The 22,475-nt window shown below is 51.0% G+C and overlaps 2 protein-coding genes across 2 annotated transcripts in view; one reads left to right on the forward strand and one right to left on the reverse strand.

The window, feature by feature from the left end:
• Nucleotides 1-19,324, reverse strand: part of LOC140680988 (uncharacterized) — a 50,041-nt gene extending 30,717 nt beyond the window's left edge. The window contains exons 1-3 of the mRNA XM_072919894.1: nucleotides 19,273-19,324; nucleotides 18,420-18,894; nucleotides 4,551-4,560 (exon numbers count right to left, since the gene is read on the reverse strand). Coding sequence (XP_072775995.1) covers nucleotides 4,551-4,560; nucleotides 18,420-18,894; nucleotides 19,273-19,324 — 537 coding nt within the window. The remainder of the gene's footprint in view (nucleotides 1-4,550; nucleotides 4,561-18,419; nucleotides 18,895-19,272) is intronic.
• Nucleotides 12,279-13,297, forward strand: LOC140680885 (olfactory receptor 14C36-like). The gene has a single exon (XM_072919786.1). The coding sequence runs from the start codon at nucleotides 12,365-12,367 to the stop codon at nucleotides 13,295-13,297; it is 933 nt and encodes a 310-aa protein (XP_072775887.1). The 5' UTR covers nucleotides 12,279-12,364.
• Nucleotides 19,325-22,475: the final 3,151 nt, after the last annotated feature.

Consider the following 22,475-nt stretch of genomic DNA (forward strand, 5'->3'; position numbering starts at 1 on the left):
CTCACTGTGCAAAATAATGTCGCAATCTGGTTAATAAAATTGTTAGAGAGATGCCTCTGCCCCAGTTAAGGTGCGAAGGACACCAAATCTAAAGTGGATTTTATTAAACAGTAAATGTGAGGTAGAGAGAGAGATGGAAAGAAAGAGAAAAGTGGGGAGAGCAAGGGAGTGACAGGGACAGAGATCTCCCCTGGGACAGGGCAAGGGTGACATTGTCCCCTATGTGCGTGACCTTCCCAGGGTGGGGGTTTTACACCTGAGCCAGTTTGGGTAAGGGGGGTTGTGTTCACCCCCCACCCTGACCAGGGATTGCCTCACTGTTTCAGGTTACAATGTCAGATGTAACCAAAAGTGTTTTCAGTCACCATCTCCATAAACGGTTATCAACAGGTGGGGCAGTGTTCTTTATCTCTTCCATGGCTCAGCCCTGATAACGCCCTCCAGGGGCCATCTTCTGTTAATGGGCCATTGAGTGTCACTGCAGGACTGATAAAATTACATCATCCCATTGTGGGATGCTCCGCCCAGGGGGAGGAACCAAGCATTCCTACCTGGATATAATCTCACCCTTGCAACACCACGACCACCTTGCCTACTGCATTCCCAGAGGACGAGAGCTCCATAACCACCACTGGACCTTCAGAGGAAGACCAGACCCTTCTACAGGATCACCACTTTGACAGAATCACGTTCATCACTCCAGCCGGACTGCAGCCACCATCAGACTGCTACCACCACCCTGAGCAACGGGGTGTCAGGGTATATCCTGACTCTCTCAGGTTAAGCCAGTGTTTCTGTATCATTGCCTTGATTCTAATTTTCTTACTCAATTGTAATTCTGGCTTAGACTCTCCCCCTGGTTTGCCTTCAAACCAGTACAAAACTCAATGTGCTCATCCCTTGTTTTCCTCCCAAAACAGAATTTCCCATACCCAAATCTTCACGAAATGGAGGAGGAGGCTGTGAGGAAGAGGAAGGCGCCCTTGGACCCCCAGGCAGGTGAGGAGGAAGTCAGTGCCCCTTTCCCCCTCTCTCCTACTCCATCTCCTGGCCCAGCCTGGCCCCCGGCTGCAGGACAGCCCCGCTGCCGACGCTCTGCTGACGGGGACGCACTGGGGGTATCTCCTTACCCTTCCTTGTGGCACGGAGGCAAATCCCATCCTCTCCTTGTCCTTCCTCCCCCAGAGCAGGAGCTGATGATGGAGACCAGGAAGGACAAATCTCTGCAGCACAACCTCATGGAAGAGGCCGTTTTGGGCAACTCCACAGCGCAAACATCCAACGGGGAGGAAAAGCCCCGGAGATCCCACACAAGGAGGGGCTGCAAACCCAGCCCAGGGTGCTCTGAGGAGGAAAGGCCCACTCTGGGTCAGGAAGGTGGGCAGAGCTTCAGCCAGAGCTCGGAGCTGGTGGTCCCCGAGAAGCTTCATGATGGGGAGAAGCCCTACAAGTGCTTGGAGTGTGGGAAGAGCTTCAGGCGGAGCAAAAGTCTGAAGCGACATCAGATGATCCACACTGGGGAATGGCCCTACAAGTGTGGGGAGTGTGGGAAGGGCTTCGGCTGGAGCTCCGACCTCATCATCCACCAACGCATCCACACTGGGGAGAGGCCCTACGAGTGTCCCGAGTGTCAGAAGAGGTTTCACAGCAGCTCCCATCTCCTTGAACATCAGCGGATTCACACGGATGAGAGGCCCTTCCACTGCCCTGACTGTGGGAAGGGCTTCAAGCAAAACTCCACCCTTGTCACCCACCGGCGCATCCACACTGGGGAGAGGCCCTACATGTGCCCCACATGTGGGAAGAGGTTTCACACCAGCTACAGTCTCCTCCTGCATGAGCGGGTCCACACCGAGGAGAGGCTCTTCCTCTGCTCTGACTGTGGGAAGGGCTTCAAGCAAAACTCCAACCTCATCAGGCACCGGCGCATCCACACTGGGGAGAGGCCCTACGAGTGTCCCCAGTGTGGGAAGAGCTTCACCCGGAGCTCTCACTTGACCAGACACCAACGGAGCCACCAGTGATGGAAGGTCTGTGAGTGCCCCAACTGCAGGAGGACCTTCGTGCACCACTCCAGCTTAACCCCCCATTGAAGAACCCACATTGGGAAGAGCCCTGGTGATCCCTGTTCCCTGTGATCCATGCTGGGAAGACACCTGTACCTTCTCCTGCCCCTGCCAATGACCTTATGTGGGATTGAAGAACATGAGGGTCTGGCTATCGCCCTGTCACTACATTCACTCCCACCTCAGGTCATTGCCAGGGGCAGGAAAGGGACTCTCTCTCTCTCTCTCTCTCTCTGAGAAGGGTGTCCTTTTCAGGCAGGAGGAGATGCGTGGCCAGGAAGATACAATTGATGCTGATGTAATCTCCCCTGTAAATACTTTTTCTTATCCCTTCTGTTGTCAGTATTTTTTCTGTTCCAGTTTGTTCCTCATCTCGTTGCTGTTCCCAGTAAATTGTTCTTATCCCAGCCTGGGATCTTTCCATTTTTTTTCCTTCAGTGGAAGGTGGGAGGGCAACGAGCACCAGCGGGGTTTTAGCGAGAGCAGGAAACTGGGAAATCCCATTCCTGAATCCCGGCCTGTGGAAACCGAGCATCCCAGCTGGTGCCAGCCCTGGTGGCCATGGCAGCAGCCTTGGGAGCGGGTCCCTGGCTGGGGCTGAGGGAACCTCTTCACTCTGGTGCCCAGGGACAGGAGTGCAGGGAGCGGCTGCAGCTGAGTCGGGGCAGGCTGAGGTTGGATCTCGGGGAAAGGTTTTTGCCCAGAGGCTGCTGGGGCACTGCCCAGGCTCCCCAGGGAAGGGTCACAGCTCCAGGGCTCTCTGAGCTCCTGCAGCGTTTGGACAGCGCTGCCAGGCCCAGGCTGGCAGTGTTGGGGTGCCCTGTGCAGGGCCAGCAGCTGGACTCGAGGATCCTGATGGGTCCCTCCCAGCTCAGCCAGTTCTGTGGTTCTGGGATCCCATGAGTCTGGGGATGGGAGTGCCAATGGTTGCCATGGAAACGGGCTCTGGCTGCAGGCCTGAGCTGGTGTCCATGGCAACCACCCCGGCATGGGGTCTCCATGGAGCTGCCCAGGGACTGACCATAGCAACAGGGGCTGGGGAAGGTTGCCATGGAAACTGACCATAGCAACAGGGGCTGGGGAAGGTTGCCATGGAAACTGACCATAGCAACAGGGGCTGGTGCTGGTTGCCATGGAAACTGACAATAGCAACAGGGGCTGGTGCTGGTTGCCATGGAAACTGACCATAGCAATGGGTCCTGATGAGGTTTGCTGTGGTAATCCAGGGCATCCCTCTGGCTGCCCTGGCAGGTCTGGGACCCTGGCAGGGGTCAGGAACCCCCCTGTACAGAGCCCCCAGAGACAGTGTCTGTGATCTCTGTCCATGGGGAGGAGTTTTCAATCTTACAGGATGAATTACACACTCTGAGTGTTTGATATGAGTAATAATTAGTGTGACACGGGTGCAAAAGTAGAATTTTAGGATTCTAGGCAAGGGGTTCAAAGGAGGCAAGATGGAGGAAATCGTGTGTGTCCTGTCCTTTTTCATCTTCTTCATGCCTTCCATGTTTCACTGCAGTGTTGGCATTTTTCTATTGGTTTAGGCTGGGGACACATTGTTCAACACAGGTGATAGGTATTGGCACATTATTGTAAATATAGCACAGGTAGTTTCTGGTATATAATGTTTGTAACTTCCCACTGAGGGGCAGAGCCCTGCACGCTGTCCCACAAGAAAGGCCTACTGCAGGTCAGACAGAACATGTTATAGATAAGCAAGAATAAACAACCTTGAAAACCAGCACAGATGAATTATGACTTCTTCTTTGGCAGAAAGGCTCAAAGACAGCAAATTTCTGCAATTTTGGGATCATTTAAATACCACAGATTCTGACATAAATGGCATCCCTGGGTGGGCTCGAACCACCAACCTTTCAGTTAAGAGCCGACAGTTTGCATATTAAGGTTCAGATATTTTGACAGGCCCTCAGAGGGGTTTCATGGGGACTTTCTAAGTGTCCCCAGGCTGCCAAAGAGCTGGGATGTCACAGGCACTCACAGGGGCTCCTGTCATGGTCAGACTGGGAGCTTTAGCCAAAGTTTATTAGAGAAGCTCCTGTCAGGTCAGGAGGCACAGAAAGGACCCCCAATAGCCCCTATAGATCCCCAAATACCCCCAAGGACCGCCAGCCTTTCTAAGCCTCTTTTTGTGAGAGGAGCCTTGGAGCAGCAGGTTCCAATCCCTACCCCTGACATTTCAAGATCTCGTATGTAAACAATTATAAAGGTGGAATTAAAACTTTATACAACTCTCCCTTAGCATTAGGAATTGTAAACCAGTGTTGGGGGTTGGGTTTTTCCTTTCTGTTTGTTCCTTATCATTGGCTGAAGTTTATTGGCTGATCCCTTATTTTGGGAGGAGCTGCTGCTCTTGGAGATGGGAGTTTCCACTGCTGCTGCCAGAGCCCGGGCCAGAGCTGTTTCTTCTGTCCTGGGATGAGCCTCTGCTCGTGAGAACAGCCACTAAACTGGGACCTTATTTACACCTGCCCCACTAAAAGAGAGACCTATCCCTGTCTGCTCGGGTGCCCAGGATCCTGAGCTGGGCTCTCCCTGCCCTGCTTGGAGCCCCTCACCCCCTGCCTGCCGAGACATCCTGCCAGCCCAGCTGACTGCTTTTTGCCAGTCCTGCTGGGGCACCGAGCTGACTGCTTTCTGAGAGTCCTGCTGGGGCAGCGGAGCCGGCTGCCCCGGGGTTTGTGAAGCAAAGCCTCTCTCCAGCCCTTCCCCCTTCGGACAAAGCCGCCATGGCCCCGCGCTGCCGAGCCCGGCCGGAGCGCCCCCTGCAGCCGCGTGGGGGTCAGCGCACCTGCCCTGCCCCGGGAGCCACAGCGCCCCTGCTGGCTGTGCCCGGAACTGCACCGCAGGGAAAGCGCCACGGCCCAAAGGCCGGGACTGGGCTCTGCTCTGTTTGCTGTTCGTGCCGCAGCTGCTGCTGCTTGTTTGCTTTGTTATACACACTAGGAAAGAGCTGACATTCCTATTCCCATATCTTTGCCTGCCTGAGAGCCCCTTGATTTCATGATTCTAATAATTTGGAGGGAGGGGGTTTACATTCTCCATTCCACAGGAGGCTTTTTGCTGCCTTCCCTAGCAGACACCTGTCTTGTAAACCAAGACCAGTTTTGGCACCCGATGTGCAGCCTGAGGGCATTGAGAGAAACAGGGTGAAATAAGAATAACAATTCTTGAGTAACATGATTTTTTTTGTTGTTGCACTGGATATAGAAACCTTGTTAGGTGTCACCATGTGGTCTAGCTTACCCTGGTTTGGGTGGCACATGGTTGTGGCTACATTTTTCCCATCCTATAACTATGGCAAATCTGGCTGATAATTAATTTGTTTGATGGGTTAATATGGTGAGGGATTTATGGATTTTTAATTTCTTCTGGATGGTGGGCACACAGATTTGAGGCTAACACATGCTAACTGTATGTGTTTGGAATTACTTTAATAATGGTACCTACTGTGAGGAAATGACACCAGGGGAAGTTTCTCCCAACTCCTCAGCCAGCTCTTTGGGTCTACAGTGGTTAGTGTTGCTGATATGCCTGTTAAGCCTATTCTGTTCAGCATTCAGAGGTAAGGGAAGATTGACTTAGATAACTATCGTAGCAGGGCGTCCCCAGCCTGTAATAATTAGCACTGACTCCATGATTCCAGAAGGCCGATCAATCCTTTTATTACATTATCCTATACTATACTGCTAAGAAACACTCATCGCTCTTGCAGACAGTCCGATACAGACAGACCAGACTGGTTAATTGAAATCCAAACACCATCACCATTGGCCAATTTAGAAATCACCCTTTGATAAACAAATCTCCATAACACATTCCACATGTGCACAACAACAGGTGCAGCAAGTGAAGATAAGAATTGTTTCTCATTCTTTTCTCTGAGCTTTCTCACAGCTTCTCACAGCTTCCCAGGAAAATCCTGGGAGATCTCTCTCTCTGCTCAGAGGATATGTGATTACCACAGGTCAGTTGTGACAATGCAGGTCCAAGGACACCACGGTGACACTACGGAACCTCATGGAACCAAGGGGCCATTGTGACACTGTGCTGCCTCATGGAATCAAGGAGACCAATGTGAAACTCAGAGACCCCAAGGAACCAGGGGTCCATGGTGACCTTGTGCAGCCCGCAGCGTCACAGAGGAGCTGCTGTGACACAGCGAGGGCACACGGAGCCCAGGGGCCATTGTGACACATCAGGGCTTTGTGGAACCACGAAGCCATTGTGACACTGCAAGGCCTCATGGAAGCACGGGGCCATTGTGGCACTGCAGAAGCAAGGGGAACATTGTGACACTCCAGGGCCTGATGGAACCAAGGAGACCATTGTGACACTGTGGGGTCCCATGGAACCAAGGGAACATGGAACAGGTCTGGCTGGCTGGGCCTCCTGGGGACCACCTGACCACCTTGGCATGTCGAGGGCTGCTTCTCATCTGCCCCTGAAGCCCTGGGGCTCTGGGCTTTCCTTCCTGTGGGAGAGAACTGTCCTTCTTCTCCAGGGGCCTATGGCCAAAATTGGGATTCCTCCTCCAAAACTCCATACATCCAAGGAATGCTCCCAAGTGAAAGCTGCCAGGACAGACAGGTCTGGCTGCCCTTGGCCTCTTGAGAGATGCATCTCATCTGCTTTTGAAACACTGGGGCTTGATCACCAATGTAAATAGTTGTCCTTCTCAAGGTGACCGTGGTCAAAACTGAGATTCCTCCTCCCAAATTCCATGTATCCAAAAATTCCTCCATTACAAAACATGCCAGGAAGAACAGGTCTGGTTGGCTGAGCCTCCCAGGAACCACCTCTTTCTTCTTCTGCCTTTGAAACACATGGTCTCTGTGCTTTCCTTCCTATGGAAAAGAACTCTCCTTCTTATCTACACAGAAATAGCCAAAATTGGGGTTCCACCTCCCAAATTCTCTATATCCAAAGGTTGTTTTCAGACAAAAGCTACCAGGGCAAAGAGGTCTGGTTGGCGTAGACCTCTGATGGCAGCCTTTCATCTGCCCCTCAAACACCGGTGTTCTGTGCTTTCCTTCCTTTGGAAAAAAAACCATCATTCAACTCCGGGTGTCCATGTCTGAAATTGGGATTCCACCTCTAAAATTCCCTATATCCAACGGTTGCTCCCAGACAAAATCTGCCAGTACCATCAACCCTGGCTGCCCCCTGCCACACTGAAGCTCGGTTCTTTCCTTCCCATGGAGATCACTGTGACACTGTGGGCACCTCATGGAACCAAGGGGATCATTGTGGCACCACTGGAGCCCATGGAACCAAGGGGCCATGGTGACACCGCAGGGCTTCATGGACCCAGAGACCATTATGACTCTGTGGGGCCTGATGGAACCATGGAGACCATTGGGACCCTTCAGGGCCTGGTGTCACCAAGGGGGCATTGTGACACCTCAGGGCCTCCTGGAAGCAAGGGACCATTGGGACACTGAGGGGCCCCATGGAACTGAGGGAACATGGAACAGGTCTGGCTGGCTTGGCCTGCGAGGGGCCACCTGACAGGTCTGGCTGATGTTCGAATGCCAAGGGCTGCCTCTCATCAGCTGCTGGAGCACTGGGGCTCCATGCCTTCCTTGCTATGGAAAAGAACTGTCCCACTTTTCAGATGCTCATTTCCAAAACTGGTGTTCTCCCTAAAAAATTCCTATATGCGAGGGTATCTCTCTGAGCAAAATCTGGCAGCTCTGGTTGGCCTCTGGTAGTCACCTCTCATCCCCCCAGGAAACACTGGCACACTGTTCCTTCATTCCTGTGGAAAAGAACCAGCCTTCATGTCCAGGGCCCATGGCCAAAATTAGAGTTTGGCCTCTAAATTTCCATGTATCCAACGATTGCTCCCAGGCAAAAGTAGCCAGGACAAACAGGTCAGGCTGGCCCTTTGCTCTAGTGATTTTCTTAGACTCTGAGCTGAATGTTTTCATTTGAAAACACCTTGGACAGGGCCCAGATATCTCCCAAGGTGGGATTTTGAGGCCTCGGGCACATGACCACTACATATGGACAAAGGAGCTCTGTGCTCTGTGCTGCTGTGGTGGTTTTACATCACAGAAGTGATGTCCTGAGAGAAGCTGCTAGCAGTTTCCTCTGTGTCTGACAAAAAAACAATCAGTAATTAGCTTTGAGAGCTGACATTCTGTTAAACCACTAAGGAAACTGCAGACGCCTCTGTGCAGACCCAAGTTAAAGATGAGAAAGCCTGGCTGGGTCTCTCTCCCCTCTGGCCCCAAAGAGGTGCCAAGGCCGGCCCAGCCCCATCTCAGCCTTCTGGCCTGGCTGCTGAGATCCTGGCCCTGCCCCAGCGCGGCCCAGCCTGACACAGCCCCAGCGCAGCCGCTGCAGAAACCTCCATGGGAAAACAGCTCCGGCCGCAAGGACCGAGCCCGGCCGGGCTCACGGAACCATCTGCAGCCCCGGGCAGATATTGACTCTGCCAGTGCTGCCATCCTCCCTCCAGTGAGAGAAAAGGACACAGGGCAGGCACACAGAGGAGCAACATGAAGACACCGAGGTCAGTGAAGAGGAAGCTGAGTCCCAGATGGGAGGGATGAGGAGATGCCTTGATCTTGGGGCTGAAATCCTCTGGTAAAGCTATGGAGAAGGATGTCATTGATACATCAGATTCTCTTTTTCCCTATAACACTTTGAAAAGAATGGGGAGATGACTTGTTCAGCAAAGACCTCCATGTTAAAGCAAGCAAATATTGCAATAGCTGTGATCCCATGAGAAGTTTGAAAAGAAAGACTGATGAGACCCTGTGCCCTCAGGGAGAGAAGTAGACCTCTGTTCCCACAGATTAAGATGATTTCAGAAATAGATGAAGAGAACTTTGCCACTAAAAAGCTCATCTTTAAACTAATATCCCTTCAGTTAACATGGGCTATAAATACAGTTTTGGGAATTGCTGTGAAAATATGGGAGGGATTTGACAGTTACAGATTTTTCTGGGCAGCTGCTATTTGTGGAAATGAAAAGCCATGAGATAACTGTATTCTTGTGGAGAAGTCTCCATAACATTATCAAGAGGAACTTCCCTCCCGAAGCAAACTGACAGAAAATGTTAGCTTTGGTGTCTTTACATTGTCAGGTTTTATGGAGAGGGGAAGTGTTTTGAAAGTTTTGTTCTGATTCTTATTACTCTTTCATTTAGTTACAGTTAATAAACTTTTCTTTAAAAGTTTAAACTTTTATTTTGAAGTTCTGAACCTACTTTGACTTGCTCCTAATCCTATCTCAGAGCAGGAAATGAGTAAGCATATTCTAGTGAGTGCACTGGTAACTAGCCAGCACTGAACCCACCACACTAATTGGTGCATTGGCCAAGAAATCTCAAACTGGTGAACCAAAACAAGTAGAGAAAACTTCCTGATGAAATGCATTAGAGCAGAGGGAAATCAAGGCAGAGCCATGGTTTGTCAGGACTTGCTTGATCCTAATGAGCCCTGAGGTGCATTTGGAGCTGAGCCCTGGAACCTCAGGGCCTGAGAGGAGATTGCACAAACCTTTCCAGGAGTCAAAGTCAAGAGAAAACACCAAAAGTGTCTCGAGGTGTTAATGGGACCCACCAAGGTCCATCCCCAACACAGGCTCCTCATAGACTCCTTGGAGGAGAGAACTGGAGGCCAGGATGGCACAAAAACCTCTCAGATACACTCAGTGTGGAAAGGAGAATCCAAAGTACCTTAAAAACTTTGAGTATCTTAAAGCATTAATGAGCCCCACTGAGTGTCAGTACAAAGCTCTCAAGGGACTCATTAAAGCAGATAATTGGGGCCATGATTGCACAAACCTCACACAGAGTCTGGTTTAAAAGGGAAACACCAAGTACCTTAAAAGAACTGAAGTACCTTGAAGCATTAATGAGCCCCACTGAGTGTTGTTCCTGACAAAGCCTCTCCAGGGACTAATTACATCAGATAATTGGAGGCCAGGATTGCACAAAGCTCTCAGAGACTCCAAGGCAAAAGCGAAGCCCAAAGTCCTTTGAACAACCTGCAGTCCCTGGGAGCATGAAGGAGCCCCCAGGGCCATTCCTGACCAAGGCTCCCCAGGGACTCCTTCCAGCAGATCCTTGAGGCCACTGGGATGTGGGCTAGGGGGGGATGCTGAGGGCAGGACCAGGGGGTGACAGTGCCCAGCCTGGCTGGGGCTGTGCCAGGAGGCCCCAGGGCCTCAGGACAAGGTGTCTCCTCACAGCCCTTGGTGGCACAGACCCTGCTGTGCCCCAGGGCACCAAGACTTGGCTTCTCTTTGTCCCCACCTGTCATCAGTGCCTCCAGTTCTCTGCTCTGCCTGGGGCCTGGGGACACTTTCTCAGTCATGTCCCTCAGTGGGACCCATTAAAAGTCCAAGAAACTTTGGAGTTGGATTGTGACTTGGAGTTCTGGAGGGGTTTGTGCAGCTCCCTCTCAGGGCCTGATGTTCAGGGCCTGAGCACAAAGCCCCAGAGGGTCATTAAAGTCCTTGTGCTGTGTCTGTGCTGCTGAGCTGGGCCGGGCTCCTGGCACAGAGGGTGATCCTGGTAACCAAGCAGAGCTTCAAAAGCACATTTCTCTTGCTGAGCAGCTCTTCTCCCAGCCCAGCAGGGCTGGGGCACTGCCTGCAGCCAGCCCGGGCACAGCACAGAGGCACAGAGAGCTTCAATCAGTCAGGGCTGGGAAGGGGCTGAGAAGTGCCTGGGGCAGAATCACTGCCAGCCCTTGGCACAGGAACCTCTGGCTGCAGGACAATGCAGCTGCAGCTCCTGGAGAGATCTCCTAAAGCTGGAACATCCCAATGCCCACAGACCCTGTGAGTACAACTCTGAGTATTTCTGGTGCTGGGCAGGTGAAATGCTCATAAAGCTCTGAGATGCTGAGAGGTTCTGATCAGTCATAGAATTTTTCCAAGACAACGATTTTGACAAAAAGGAGGAAATTTATTAAGACTTTTTATTCAGTTTCCTATTATTGGAGAGTGACAGGGAAGGGGGTAAATATTAATGGTGGTTTATGAATTTTGACAAGTGCATGAGATATCCAAACTGTTATTTTAGTGATCAATAGGTTCACAGGAGATCCCTCATGTGCTTTCAGCCACTCTGCCCATGGACAGCAGCAGCACCACCTTTGCTGGAGCCATCAGGCTCAGTCTGAGCTGTCCTTGCTGCAAGCTGCAAACAGAACCTGCCCCCAGCCAGTGCCCAGCAAACAGGCAGGGTTCTGTCAGGCCAAGGAGAGTGCACAGAGATTTGGGGTCTGGGAGTGCTGGCAGGGAGGGATCAGGCACAGGGAAACACTTGCAGGAGGAAAATCTCCAGGAAGCAGAGAGAAGATCAGAGAAGGAGAGAAAACAAAACCCAGAAATGCTCTGGCAGGGAGAGTTTAGAGATGTCCAGAGGATCCCCTCCAGTGCAGCCCCTCCCTCTGCACAAGCCCCCTCCCTCCTGTCCCCCAGCCAAGCCTCTGCCCTCAGGGCTGGGGCTCCAAGGCGTGCAGCCCCCCCTGTGCAGGCAGAGCTGCAGCAGAGCCGTGGGGCAGCTCTGCAGCCCCGGGCCCAGTTCCCTCTGCAGAGCACAGGGCTGGGAGCAGCTGCCCGGCACTGGGGGCTCTGGCAGGGGGCACAGCTGGCTCAGGGTGACACAGCTGTCCCCAGTGCCCGGCTCTGGGCAATGCTGGCAGTGCAGCCAGGGAAGGAGCTGCATCTCCCTTCATCCAGTGCCATCAGAAGGACACTTGGAAGTCTCCCAGAGATTTCAGTCTAAGCTGAGAGCTTCAATGCAGGGTGCAAACCTGTCCTAGAGCATCTCTGAGTTATAGGATTCATGGGGAAATGCAGAGGTGTTCTGACACTGAAAACGCTGCTGGGTTGGTGAAATGAGCAACGTGAGTCCTTGGCTCCAAATGTGGAGCTGGGCAGTGGTGGATCCATCTGTCTCAGCAGTACCTGGTGACATTTTAGGGAAAGTCTGAGAAGCTGATCATCCTCCACCTGAGAAAGGTTAAAGCCCAGAGAAACTCTGAACAGGTCAGAATGACAGACCCCTCACTCTCCTCTCATCACTTAGCTTCACAGAACTTGTTCTATTTTATCTGAGGAGAGTCAAGAATAGCAGGAGAGACATGGGGGGAGCTTAAAGAGAAAACCCTAGAACTCTTGAACACAAAAGGCTGTCCATGTGCATTCCACAGGAAGGTGTATGGGAAATGGCTTTTATTTTGGTTACAGGTATCTCCTCTAATTCTTCACTGTCCTTTCTCCATGAACAGGTGCCCTTGTGCAGCCACAGCAAATGTCCAACAGCAGCTCCATCAGCCACTTCCTCCTGCTGGCACTGGCAGACACGCAGCAGCTGCAGCTCCTGCACTTCTGCCTCTTCCTGGGCATCTCCCTGGCTGCCCTCCTGGGCAACGGCCTCATCATCAGCGCCGTAGCCTGCGGCCACCACCTGCACACGCCCATGTTCTTCTTCCTGCTCAACCTGGCCCTCAGCGACCTGGGCTCCATCTGCACCACTGTCCCCAAAGCCATGCACAATTCCCTCTGGGACACCAGCACCATCTCCTACACAGGATGTGCTGCACAGCTCTTTTTCTTTGTCATCTTCATCTCAGCAGAGCTCTATCTCCTGACCATCATGTGCTACGACCGCTACGTGTCCATCTGCAAACCCCTGCACTACGGGACCCTCCTGGGCAGCAGAGCTTGTGCCCACATGGCAGCAGCTGCCTGGGCCAGTGCCTTTCTCAATGCTCTGCTGCACACAGCCAATACATTTTCCCTGCCCCTGTGCCATGGCAATGCCCTGGGCCAGTTCTTCTGTGAAATCCCACAGATCCTCAAGCTCTCTTGCTCCAAATCCTATCACAGGGAACTTGGGCTCATTGCAGTTACTGCCTGTTTAGGACTTGGCTGTTTTGTATTCATTGTTTTCTCCTATGTGCAGATCTTCAGAGCTGTGCTGAGGATCCCCTCTGAGCAGGGACGGCACAAAGCCTTTTCCACCTGCCTCCCTCACCTGGTTGTGGTCTCCCTGTTTGTCAGCACTGTAATATTTGCCTACCTGAAGCCCCCCTCGATGTCCTCCCCTTCCCTGGATCTGGCCCTGTCAGTTCTGTACTCGGTGGTGCCTCCAGCCCTGAACCCCCTCATCTACAGCCTGAGGAACCAGGAGCTCAAGGCTGCAGTGTGGAGACTGATGACTGGATGGTTTTGGAAACATTAAACTGCTGGCCAATTTCTGCAAATCACTTGCAATAAACATCATCTTTGATACTTCTTTTTGGTTTCATTTTGGAGGTTCTTTTTCTTTGTAATACACATTTAATATTGTCCTCACAAAATGTCATTGCTTGTGCCATTTCTCACTTTGTTTCACTCCACCTTCCCTGCGGCTACAGACTGTGTCAATGAGGGGCTGCACTCTCAGTGGCTTTAAAGGAACTAAAGGATGTCCCAGCAAAGTTTTCTGCAGAGATGCCCTTTTGTTGCCTTCTCTGGAGCTGCAGCAGCAATGTCTGTGTGCAGAGCTGGGGCAGATCAGTGCTGGCACAGCAGCTGTGCCCAGGAGCAGCAGCACTTGGTGCTGCCAGTGCTGCTCCCGTGGCCCTGCCCCGCTGCCCTGGTGGCCCTGGTGTTGCTGCAGGGCCTGAGTGCTCTCGGGGCCGGGCACAGTCCTGGGGGTGGCAGTGCCGGGGCTGCAGCAGGGACAGGCCATGGGCACTGCTGGGGCAGTGCTGACGCCTCAGGCCAGGGCCTGGGGGCTCCAGGCTCCTTGCCCAGGCTCTCTCAAGAACACGGCCAGGCCAATGCTCAGCACAGAAAACCCCCGTGAGCAGCCCCAGGCTGGCCGTGGGCAGGCTGGGGGCAAACAGCACGGCTGGTGCTCTGCAAGGGCCCTGGGGGAGACGGGAAGGAGCAGCAGAGCAGGGGCTGATCCATCCCCAGTGCGCTGGACAGCCCAGGGCAGTGTCCCAGAGTGTCCTCATGGAGCTGCCAACAACATCCCCCCTCTGCAGCCCTGGCCTCTCCCCCAGGTCACAGAGGTGCTCAGCAGCCCCTGTTTGCATTGCACACAGCAGGCGGGAGCACCCCCATGCTGGTGCTGTGGGGACATGAACCTGAGGGAGCACAAATGCCATCAGCCCCTGGGGCCAGGAAGGGCTGGGGGACACCAGGGAAACCACTCAGCTTTGTCCTGGCCTCTGCAGTCAGCCAGAAAGTTTGTTCCCATCAGCTGGGAGTTTCCTGTCCCACTGCAGACGCTGCTGCTCAGAGCCAGGGCTGCCTGGCAGCCACCCCCAAACTGCCCTGAGCATTTCCTTGGCTTCATCTTTGCTTTCTTTACTCTTCCTGTTACAGATTTCTTTCCCCTGCCCAGTCCTGCTCCCTCCCCTGCACACAGCCCATCCCTGTTTGCCCTTTCCTCTCTGGCCCCACTCCCCATTGCAGTTCCTGACTTGGCACCATGGGAATGTCCCTTGGGGAGCAGGATCATCCCACAAGTGCTGCAGGAATTGTCTGCAGGCTCCTGCAGTGCCTGGTGCTGCTCCCTTGCCAGAGGCACCCCAGGCCAGGGGGGCACATCTGGGCTGCTGTGTCTGGCTGTGGGGCTGAGGCCGTGGGGCAGTGCCCAGAGCAGCCTGGCCTGAGCAGAGCTGTGGGGCCAGAGCCGGCTGGGCTGTGCTGGGGAGAGGCCCTTGGTGCTGCCCAGAGCTCAGGGCAGCTGGCAGAGCTTGCAGGGAGCTGGGCTGGGTTGGGAGAGCCTGGCACAGAAACCATCAGTGTCCATCTCAGCCTGGCTGAGCGGGCAGGGCCAGGAAGAGCACCCCAGGGTCCACAAGTTCTCTGTGTGGGAGCTGAGCTTGTGACTCCCTAAACCCTCCCAAGTGCTGGGGCTGCACCTCCAGCTCCAGAGGAGATGTGACAGATGGGAGGAGAGACAAATCATTCCTGCTGGTTTCTTTATTGTGTTTGCTTATACAGGTGACCTGGATCCATATGTAGATGAGGTGTTTTGTGTCAGGTAACACTGGGAGAGTGATAAGAGTAATATTTTTTTGCTGAAAATTATATTTCACACATAATGCACAATGAGAAAAAAATATACACATTTTATCAGAAGAGCATCCTAATTTTTCAGAGGATGAGAGACTCATTGATGTTCCAGCAGCCAAACCTGTTCAAATATTTTCCTCAAGGCTTCCTTGAGATGAGAGGTGACCACCAGAGGCCAAGGCCAGCCAGAGCTCTCTGTCCTGGCAGCTTTTGTCTGGGAGAACCCTTGCATATAGGGAATTTTTCAGGGGGAGTATAAATTTTGGCTGTGGACACCTGGACAAATGGATGGTTCTTTTCCATAGGAAGGAAAGCACAGAGCCCCAGTTCTCCAGGGACTGATGAGAGGCAGCCCTCAATGTTCCACGATCAGCCGGACCTGTCAGGTGGCCCCTGTGTCATGGTTTGACACTGGCACAATGCCAGTGCCCCCATGAAAATGCAACCCCACAAATGATTGCTGTGAAATGCAATCAGGAACAGAGCAGAGTAGGCCCAAGCTCAATAACAAAGGAGAAACTTTATTAACTACTACTACTATAAAATGAAAAAGCAAGGAAAAAAAAATTAAATCCAAAATTGAAACCTTCCAAAACACACCTTCTCTCTCCCCCCAATTCCAACAAACCACAGTGAGACACAACTTGGACCCTGAATCATGTTCCCACCCTTCAGAGGATCAATACTCTGTCCATCGAGGGAGAGAGGAGTCTCTCCTGTGCCACAGACCCCCAGGAAACACAGCTGCCACCTCTTGTGTTTTCATGTCGCACATGGCATTGCCTGGAGAGAATCTGCCAGTGTGACACTCTCCTTGCCATGTCACAGTGCTCTCACCACCATGCATGGACAGACTGCTCCATGGACAGACTGCTCTTAGGATTTTTCTTTTCAAGGATGCTCTGCCAAGAGGGAAAAAAAAAAAAACAACAGCTCAGTTTTTCATTTTTGGGGCCGCAGTCCCTCCCCATTTCTGCCTGGGGCCGAGGGTCCAAGAACAGAGATCTTCTCTTCTTCTTCTCTGAAGACAGGGGGCATCACCACAACCCTCCTCAACTCTTCTCTATTCACTCCACTCCTGTCTTTTTCTCAGCTGCTGAAACAGGTCTCTTGCCTCACCATGCATCCTCTTAAAATACAGTCTCTCTCTTGGAGGAGAAAATTGGTTCAGTCTATGGCTAACAAGAGAAAGTCTAGCCAAAAACCACTCCATCATCTCCTCCCACCTAGAATTTCTCCTTCTTACATCTCAGGCCCCAGACTGTCTCGTTTCTTCTCTTTCAAATCAAGGAGGAATCATATTTGACAAAGCTTTCATCATCCAAGAAGGGGTTAAAAGTCCAAATTCCCTGGCCAGCTGGCCAGGCTCTCTGCCCAGACCTCCAGCTCCTACGCTGGGCACTTCCCGCTCCCCGCCCCGCTCTTGCTGTCTCTTTCTCTCTCTCTCCACAGAGACCCTGGTGGGGGGGACGCAGACATCCCAGATTTTCCTCCACCCTTCATCTGCAGGGAGCCAGCCCGGTTCCAGCCCCTGCACCCTTCGGCCTTACCTCAGTCAGGCCGTGGGGCTTCCCCTGCCCCAGCCAGCCATGGGCCGGGCAGGGGAGAGGCTGCACTGCACCCTGACCTGAACCAAAGAGAGCGAGTTCTCCTGGGAATTCTGCTTTTAACCCCTCTGTGATCTCAGAGGTGTGACCAGCCTCAATTGGTCACCACAAGTGCCAATATCCAACCCCAATCACTGACTGGCTTGACCCTCTTCCTTCTGTGTTAAACCACGACACACTCCCAGGATCTGGAATTCCCGTTCCTGGCCAGGAAAAAATGTTCCTGACTTTGAATTTCCTTCCTATCCTCTCAACAAATTATAATAAAATTATAAATCAATAAATTATAATTAAAATTAAATATAAAATAATTGAAATATAAGTATTTCAACTCTTACTTACAATACTCCAATAATGATTTAACCCAAAACAACAATAACTATTAATGTAACATTACCAATAAATATAAATAAATAAATTATATACCAAGAAATACCTTTTGAAAGTTTTAACTCATTATCTAATAGACCTCAGATAAAAAATATCGAAAAAAAACTAAGATACAATCTAACACACCTTAGTAAAACAATTCCTATCGCAAATTTACTAAACACAAAAAAACCACACCACTATAATTTGTCATACATTTTAAGCAAATAATTAAACTTTATTAACATCCTTAAGTATGCTAAAAAAATTAAATTATTTTTGAAGAACTTAATTGCATATGGGTGGTTTTATTTGGATATTGGTTTTTGGATTGTTTGGGTTAGATGATTTTAAAAAAGGGATTTTTATAGGAATTTAATCAGCTTAGAAGGAGCCACTCTGCAAACAGAACTGACTGAAAATGAATGGGACAGAAATCAGTAACTCTGAACGTTTTATTTGCTATCAAATACATCCCAGCCACCCAGCCCCACACAATACCCATCCCACCGCTCCAAACTGAGATCCCACTTCTCCCAATCTCCTCCCAACCCCATCTCACCCTGGCAGCTGTGGAATTGAGTGAGCTTTGTGTGGGATTGAATTTTTTTGAGGTGGGAACAGGCAATTTGAGATGGGATTGTGCCTTCATAGGTTAAAATTCCGTTGTTTTCAGTGGGATTGAGTGGTTTTGTGGTGACAGATCCATCCCTCTTGGCTTTTGAAATGCAAAGAGATACAGAACACTGCCTAAAATCACCCCAGAACACACAAATCCTCCAGAAGTTGAGTTCACGGTGTTCAGGGAGGGTGCAGCTGCCGGCGGCAGGAACAAATGAGACGGGTCTTGGTTTAACAAAGCTCCAGAATCCATTTCTTACCCCTGAAAGACAGAGCAAAGGCAGGGCCATGGGGTTTGTATAGGGTATCCCAGGGGTGGAGTTAGGATTTGGGTCTGGGTAGGAGTTAGCAACTAAAAAGGGTGAGATCAAATTCCTGCCTCTTAGCAACAGGGGAAGTCAACCCAGATCCTAAATTACCCCTCAAACGCCTGTGAAATGGTGGCATTTCAGATATTTTTGATCAATTTATTTAATTTAACCCTGTTTTGGCTGTGTTTAAAGAATAAAGATGAATCAGAGGAAAATTAGGATCAAAGCAAAAGGAGAAGCAGCCAGGTGTGTTCCCAACATGGATCACAGGGAATGTGGGTCACCAGGGCTGTGCCCAATGTGGGTCCTCCAGTGGGGGATGGAGCTGGAGCAGAGCATGAAGCTCTTCCCACACTCGGGGAAATCCCAGGGTTTCACTCACCGGTGCCTCCGTTGGTGTTTGGTCACGTCAGAGCTCTGGGTGAAGCTCTTCCCACACTGGGGACACTCGTAGGGCCTCTCCCCAGTGTGGATGCGCCGGTGCCTGACAAGGGTGGAGTTGTGCTTGAAGCCCTTCCCACAGTCGCGGCAGCGGAAGGGCCTCCCATCCGTGTGAATCCGCTGGTGTTTGAGGAGATGGGAGCTGGTGTGAAACCTCTTCTGACACTCGGGACACTCGTAGGGCCTCTCCCCAGTGTGGATGCGTTGGTGGATGATGAGTTCTGAGCTCCAGCCGAAGCCCTTCCCACACTCCCCACACTCATAGGCCCATTCCCCAGTGTGGATCATCTGGTGGCGGATCAGGTTGTTGCTCTTCCTGAAGCTCTTCCCACACTCCAAGCACTTGTAGGGCTTCTCCCCATCGTGAAGCTTCTCATGGACCACCACCTCCAAGCTCTGGCTGATGCTCTGCCCACCTTCCTGACCCAGAGTGGGCCTTTCCTCCTCAGAGCACCCTGGGCTGGGTTTCCAGCCCCTCCTTGTGTGGGATCTCCAGGGCTTTTCCTCCCCGTTGGATTCTTGCACTGTGGAGTTGCTCAAATTGGCCTCTTCCATGAGGTTGTGCTGCAGGGATTTGTCCTTCCTGGTCTCCATCATCAGCTCCTGCTCTGGGGTAGGAAGGACAAGGAGAGGATGGGATTTGCCTCCGTGCCACAGGGAAGGGCAAGGAGATCCCCCCAGTGCATCCCCCTCAGGAGACCGTCGGCAGCAGGTCTGTCCTGCAGCCGTGGGTTGTGCTGGGTTGGGAGATGGAGCAGGAGAGAGGGGGAAAGGGGCACTGACTTCCTCCTCACCTGCCTGGATGTCCCAGGGCGTCTTCCTCTTCCTCACATCCTCCTCCTCCATTTCTTGAAGGTTTGGGTATGGGAAATTCTGTTTTGGGAGGAAAACAAGGGATGAGCACATTCAGTTTTGTACTGGTTTCAAAGCAAACCAGGGGGAGAATTTATGCCAGAATTACAATTGAAAAAGAAAATGAATATCAAGGCAATGATAGAGAAATCCTGACTTAAACTCACAGAGTCAGGATATAACCTGACACACCGATGGTCAGGGTGGTGGTAGCAGTCTGATGAGATGGTGGCTGCAGTCCGGCTGGAGTGATGAACGTGATTCTGTCAAAGCGGTGATCCTGTAGAAGGGTCTGGTCTTCCTCTGAAGGTCCAGTGGTGGTTATGGAGCTCTGGTCCTCTGGGAATGCAGTAGGCAAGGTGGTCGTGGTGTTGCAAGGGTGAGATTATATCCAGGCAGGAATGCTTGGTTCCTCCCCCTGGGCGGAGCATCCCACAATGGGATGATGTAATTTTATCAGTCCTGCAGTGACACTCAATAGCCCATTAACAGAAGATGGCCCCTGGAGGGCGTTATCAGGGCTGAGTCGTGGAAGAGATAAAGAACACTGCCCCACCTGTTGATAACAGTTTATGGAGATGGTGACTGAAAACACTTTTGGTTACATCTGACACTGTAACCTGAAACAGTGAGGCCATCCCTGCTCGGGGTGGGGGGTGAACACCACCCCCCTTACCCAAACTGGCTCAGGTGTAAAACCCCCACCCTGGGAAGGCCACGCACACAGGGGACAATGTCACCCTTGCCCTGCCCCAGGGGGAGATCTCTTTCCCCGTCACTCCCTTGCTCTCTCCCCTTTTCTCTTTCTTTCCATCTCTCTCTCTACCTCACATTTACTGTTCAATAAAATCCACTTTGGATTTGGTCTCATGCGCACCTTAATTGGGGCAGAGGCATCGCTCTAACAATTTTATTACCAGATTACAGCATGATTTCGGCACAGTGAGTTCATGGCACTGCTGTCTGACCCCAAGTGCCTTTGACAACAGCATGGGTCCCTCCTCTGAGGAGGTTCTGCCTCTTTCAAGGAGGAACTCTTAGAAACATCGATGCAGCTTCCTCTGAGCAACTTTTGGGAGAACTTATGAGGAAAATGGCTGTTGTGGCTGGCCATTGTTAAGAAAATATTTTGTTGTCCTTTCCTGAAAAGTTTGTTAAAATAACTGGAGGAAAGGGAACAAATGATACTAGCAAGACTGACAAGGATCATTCACCCCAATGTGAGGAATTCAAGACCAGTAAATTCCTACAAGAAGCACAGTTCAAGTAGATAAATTCCCAAGTAACTCCCGACTTCACAGGTCTGGGGACTTTGCCAAATATGAGAATCATTATTTTCTTTTTCCCTGTCACCTTTGTGACAGCTACACAGACCTTTCCCTTCCCTTTATTAATCTGTACTGGGCCAAATTTCCACGTTTCTTTTTTTGGAACCTGCCAGCATCTGAGCTGGAGCTGTGCTGGAACTGATGAAATTTGGAATTGCCACAGAATTGCTTCTGTTGTTGGTTTATTAATCTTTGGGATTTGTTTGCGTTTCCATCACAAGTGACTCGTGGAAAGAGCAAATATTATTCAAGGCATTTTATGGAGGGTTAAGTTTAATTTCTGGTGAGTTTGTTTTGTCTTGTGCCCAGGGGATGCTCAATGGGTATCTGGTTTTGGTTTGGCCCTAATTTTCTTCTGATTTGTCTTTATCACTTAAAAACACTTGAAAAATTACTAAAAAGAGTATTGACCAGGGATGTCAAAAGTCCCACCATTTAACAGGTGTTTGAGGTGGAATTTATGGTTTGGGAACATATTCTGGAGGATTTGTGGGTTCTGGGGGATATATGGGAGTATTCTCCACATCTTTGCACTCCAAATGCCAAGGTGGATTGCTCTGTCACCTCAAAATTACTCAATGCCACTGGAAACACCTCAATCTTACCCCAAAATTACTCAATCCCACCTCAAAATGGCTGGTTCCCACCTCAGTCCCATGCAAAAATTCCTCGATTCCTCAGCCTCCAGGGTTAGATGGGGTTGGAAGGAGACTGAGAGAAGTAAGATCCAAATTTGAGGTTGTGGGGTTAAGATTGTGTGGGGCTGGGTGGGTGTGATTTATTTTGATAATAAATAAAACTTCCAGAATTATTGATTTCTGTCCCATTCATTTTCTGTCAGTTTTGGTTTGCTTTTCAGAGTGCCGCCTTCTCAGCTGATTTTGTTTGTGACCTCCTGCCCCAGACTGAAAAGCAAGATGTGTTCTATTTGCCATCTGTTTGGCAGTTGTCCTGTGTTAAGTGGGCAGTTTTTCCTTATCTCTTCCACAATCAATCCTCCCTTAGGGGAGATATCTGCTGATAATGGGCTATTGAATGTCACTGCATGACTGATAAGAACTATAACATCCCATTGTGAGATGCTCCGCCCAGAGGGAGGAGCCAAGCATTCCTACCTGCATCTAGATTTGAGATTCTGGCCCACCAACACAGCTTTTTCTGGGCTGGATTTCTCAGAGGAACAGCTGCCTCTTCCTCTTCAGAAGAAGACACCCTTTTCTACAGGATCACTTCTCCAACAGAACCACACCTGACACTGCAGGAGGAGTGCAGCCACCATTCCAATTGGACTGCGGCCAACACCCTGTCCAACAGAGTCTCAGGTTGTATTCTGGCTCTCTCAGTGTTGTTTTTGTTCACTGCATTGTTCATATTTTCATTTTCTTCTCTAATAAAGAGCTGTTATTCCTGCTCCCATATTTTTACCTGAGAGCCCCCCTCAATTTCAAATTTATAACAAATCAGAAAGAAAGAGTCTACATTTTTCTATTTCAGGAGAGGCCCCTGCCTTCCTTAGCAGACACCTGTCATTCCAAACCAAAACACCTCCTTTCTCTCCTGCCTTCCTTTGCCTGCTCTGTTTCTCTCTCAGTGTCTCCCTTGACCCAGGGCAGCTCCCACCAAAGGCCCTGCCCTGATTTATTTCCCAATCCATGAGCTACGACAACCATGGGTGAAGTTATGAAGGCTGGCAGTGAAATGTCACTGTAGGATCCTGCTGCACTTGGCTTTTGGCTCTTCCATAAGAGCTTTGCCTTCAAGGGCAGGAACATCTTTTCCTGGCTGGGAACTGGAATTCCAGCCCCTGGGAGCGTGTG

Source organism: Taeniopygia guttata, chromosome 30, assembly GCF_048771995.1.
Source record: "Taeniopygia guttata chromosome 30, bTaeGut7.mat, whole genome shotgun sequence".
Lineage (NCBI taxonomy): Eukaryota > Metazoa > Chordata > Aves > Passeriformes > Estrildidae > Taeniopygia > Taeniopygia guttata.

Excerpts from the sequence above, each read along its gene's own strand:
- LOC140680885 (XM_072919786.1), top strand. The coding sequence starts at position 12,365 with ATGTCCAACAGCAGCTCCATCAGCCACTTCCTCCTGCTGGCACTGGCA.